General features: G+C 48.3%; 1 protein-coding gene across 1 annotated transcript in view; it reads right to left on the bottom strand.

Moving 5' to 3' along the window:
- LOC122544248 (serine/threonine-protein phosphatase 2A 65 kDa regulatory subunit A alpha isoform-like) overlaps nt 1–4,242 on the bottom strand; it is a 50,687-nt gene that overhangs the window by 39,397 nt on the left and 7,048 nt on the right. Inside the window, exon 2 of the mRNA XM_043683325.1 lies at nt 2,682–2,713. Within this exon, the coding sequence (XP_043539260.1) occupies nt 2,682–2,713 (32 nt within the window). The remainder of the gene's footprint in view (nt 1–2,681; nt 2,714–4,242) is intronic.

The raw sequence follows: 4,242 nt of genomic DNA, 5'->3' as shown, positions 1-4,242 counted from the left end.
TGGATTAGTGGTGCTGGAAGAGCACAGCAGGTCAGGCAGCATCCGAGGACAGGCAAAATTGACGTTTCGGGCAAAAGCCCGAATGCTGTCCTCGGATGCTGCCTGACCTGCTGTGCTCTTCCAGCACCACTAATCCACGAGAGGAGAGAGGTCAGGTAGGCATGAGAGGAGAGAGGGGTCAGGTAGGCTCGAGAGGGGAGAGTTCAGGTAGCCACGAGAGGAGAGAGGAGGAGAAACAGGCACAGAGAAATCACACACCGTAGGTGTGTCAAGGTTCAGGATTCGAAACAGAATAAAAATACACAAGTCACCTTAAAAAGGCACAATTTGCATTATGGACAAAAAACATGTACACTTACGTACAACACAAAACTGTTTTTTAACACAAAACGTCGAGGATTTACTTATTATTTAGATTTTGAGGAGGTCTTGTGGATTTGAGGAGGTCCCTTACTCAAAGTCAGAAGATTTGGTTTCCAGTCCCATTCCACAGTTTGATGTACAAGAAAGATCTTAACGCAGCCTCCCAATTTCAGGGCAACCAACTGATCCTTTCAATACTTGCCTCTGGCAGGGACAATTCCTCACCAGTAGAAAGTGCCGACTGCAGAGGCTGGAGATCAGAGTCAAAAGGTGTGGCGCTGGGAAAGCACAGCAGGTCAGGCAGCATCCGAGGAGCAGGAGAGTCAACGTTTCAGGCATAAGCTCTTCATTACGAATGCGGTCATTCTTGATGAAGGGCTTATGTTCGAAACGTCAATTCTCCTGCTCCTCAGATGTTGCCTGATCTGCTGTCTTTTTCTAGAGCCTCATTCTTTGACCCCAATTCCTCATCAGCTGGATGTCAGATTGATGCAGAAACCACGGGGTTCGATCCCGGTTCTGGATGGATTCAGGACTTGCCACCCTGGTTGGGGTTAGGGGGTGGTGTCAGGGCTGGGGTTTGGGACTGAAGGAGAGGAGCAGGGTATTTCTGAGGCTTGAAATCCATGCCTGTCCTTGGGAACAGCCGGTAACAAGAGAGAGTCCCTGCTGTTGCTGGCCTTGGTCCTGAATCGAGCAGCCACAACCGTTCCAGGCTGTCTGCTCCTGAGCAGTTTCAATGAGAAAAAAGGCGATTGTGGAAAGGAGCCACTGGATTGTTCCCACCAACCCCGCTCCCAAAATGAAACGATGGCAAATGAAAAATTTGAGGAGCCAGAAGTCAGCGGTTTAACCTTATGCAAAGTGGTGGGCACCTTTCCAAAAACAATTATTTAGGGGGGAATTAATCGTCAAACTGAAAGAGGTGAGCATTTAAGAAAAGGCAGTATGGATTTCTTAAGGCAAATCATGTTTAACTGACCTGCTGGAGTTTTATTATAGAGTGCATCAATGAGGGGAACGCTGCTGATGAGGTGTACGTGGACTTTTCGAAGGCTTTCGACACAGCGCCACACAACAGGCTTGTGAGAAACGTTAATGCTTGTGGAGTAGCAGCGTGGATACAAAATTAACTGATTAGCTGATAGTTTCCTGCTGATAGGAAAAGGGTTTTGCCAGGATTGGAGGATTTGAGCTATAGGGAGAGACTGAACAGGCTGGGGCTGTTTTCCCTGGAGTGTCAGAGGCTGAGGGTCGGATGCTGCCTGACCTGCTGTGCTCTTCCAGCACCACTGATCCAGAATCTGGTTTCCCTTGTAAACCCTTGTAGGGGTTTATAAAATCATGAGGGGCATGGATAGGGTGAATAGACAAGGTCTTTCCCCTGGGGTGGGGGAGTCCCGAACTAGAGAGTGAGGGGGGAAAGATATAAAAGGGACCTAAGGGGCAGCTTTATCACACAGTGGGTGGTGTGTGTATGGAATGAGCTGCCAGAGGAAGTGGTGGAGGCTGGTACAATTGCAACATTTAAAAGGCATTTGGATGGGTATATGAACAGAAAGGGTTTAGAGGGATATGGGCCAAGTGCTGGCAAATGGGACTAGATTGGTCTGGTCGGCATGGATGAATTGGACCGAAGGGTCTGTTTCCATGCTGTACATCCCTGTGACTCTATGACAGAAATGGTCAAAGATTCTCTCTTCAGGTCGGGGGAAGATTTGTACAAAAGTTGCCCAGGGGGTCAGTGTTGGGAGCATCGCTTTTCCTGTTGCATACTGATGTTCCAGATCTTGGTGCGCAGGGGGCCATTTCAAACTTTGTGGATGGAAACATTGTGAACAGCGAGGGCGATAGTGTTCAGCTCCAACAGGATGTAGACATGAGCAGTTAGTGACAGTTAAACCTCAATATGGAGCGGTGAAAGGTGGGATAAACATGAGTAGACAATATCAAGTAAGGCTGCAAGGGGTTGCAGGAGTAGAGAAACCTGATCTAGGGTGGCAGGACAGGCAGAGAGTAAAACTTACAGTATCCTGAGATTTATTAATAGGGAAATAAAGGGAATGCTAAATTTGTTAGTTCAGTTGTTAGACCACAAGTGGAGTATTGTGTACAGTTGTGGATGCCACATTCTCAGAAGGATGTGAACACACGAGCGAGAGTTGAAAACGGACTTGTTAGAACGGTTCCAGGGATGAAAAATTTTAATTATGAGGACTGACTGGAGAGATTGGGACTGTTCACCTTTAAGAGAAGAAAGCTAGAAAATCTGACAGAACGTTTTAAAAATCATGACAGAGTAAATTAGGGAAACTGACCTTGGTTTTTAAGGGATCAAGAATGAACGAGCCTGGATTAAAAGTGATTTGTAAAGGTAATATGAGAAAAGAAGCATTTTCACAAAGCAGGTAGCTAGGGCCTGGGATGGGATAGCTGAACAGGAACAGGCAAACATCTGGGGAAAATGCAGGGGAATGGCACTAAGTTAGAATGGGCACTGGGGACTTGGTGAGGATACAATGGACCAAAGTGCCGCCATTCAACAATGCAACAATTCTGTTACCAGCGTCTTTGAGAACAGAAAAGCTCATTCATCCTATTGGCTTGGTTTATACCTCCTCCCATGTCCTCTTCATCTTCCCTCCCATCACCATCTCATACCCTTGCTTTCTTCCTCATATGTTTATCCAGCTTCCCCCTTCAACACAATTCATCCGTGGGATCGAGTGCCAAATTCTCCCCAACTCCCTGTGGGAGGGAGTCCCAAATTCTCCCCAATTCCCATTGGAAGCGAGTTCCAAATTCTCCCCAACTCCCTTTGGGAGCAAGTTCCAAATTCTCCCCAACTCCCTGTGGGAGGTAGTCCCAAATTCTCCCCAATTCCCATTTGAAGCAAGTTCTAAATTCTCCCCAACTCCCTGTGGGAGCGAGTTCCAAATTCTCCCCAACTCCGTTTGGGAGCAAGTTCCAAATCTTCCCCAACTCCCTGTGGGAGGGAGTCCCAAATTCTCCCCAAATCCCATTGGAAGTGAGTTCCAAATTCTCCCCAACTCCCTGTGGGAGGGAGTCCCAAATTCTCCCCAACTCCCTTTGGGAGCAAGTTCCAAATTCTCCCCAACTCCCTGTGGGAGCGAGTCCCAAATTCTCCCCAATTCACATTGGAAGCGAGTTCCAAATTCTCCCCAACTCCCTGTGGGAGCGAGTTCCAAATTCTCCCCAACTCCCTGTGGGAGAGAGTTCCAAATCTTCCCCAACTCCCTACGGGAGGGAGTCCCAAATTCTCCCCAATTCCCATTGGAAGCGAGTTCCAAATTCTCCCCAATTCCCATTGGAAGCAAGTTCCAAATTCTCCCCAACTCCCTGTGGGAGCGATTCCCAACTTCTCCACAACTCCCTGTGGGATCGATTCCACATTCCCCCCCCCAAACCCGCCATGGGATGGAGTACCATATTCCATCACCACTCCCTCCAGGAGTGAGTCCCAGATATTCCCCTATTCCCTGTGGGAGTGAGTCCTACATTCTCCCCACTCTCCGGGGAAAATATTTCTCCTGGATTCCCTGATGGGATTCATTAGGGACGGTCTTACAATTGAGGCACTGGCTTCTGGTCCTCGTTCTTCTTCTCGCCTGCCACCTTTCCTATATTATATTGCAACCTCACTTCCTCAATGCCTGGGAAAGCCCTTTGGTGTCTGGCCTGTGGTGTCGAGACGTACTCTGGAAATTCAGGCGTATCTTTCAAACAAAATTCTAGAAGTATTGCCCCTGACATTCGCCCAGGAGGAGCAGAACATCAAACCCTGCCAAGACCCACAATGGCCTATAGCCCCACTGTCATCGGTACTTACAGCCTTGGCTCTGCCTTGACTGGGTTGGG

This window comes from Chiloscyllium plagiosum, chromosome 47, assembly GCF_004010195.1.
Source record: "Chiloscyllium plagiosum isolate BGI_BamShark_2017 chromosome 47, ASM401019v2, whole genome shotgun sequence".
Lineage (NCBI taxonomy): Eukaryota > Metazoa > Chordata > Chondrichthyes > Orectolobiformes > Hemiscylliidae > Chiloscyllium > Chiloscyllium plagiosum.
Note: the sequence above shows the minus strand (reverse complement) of the source record. Positions and strands in the feature narration are given on the sequence as shown.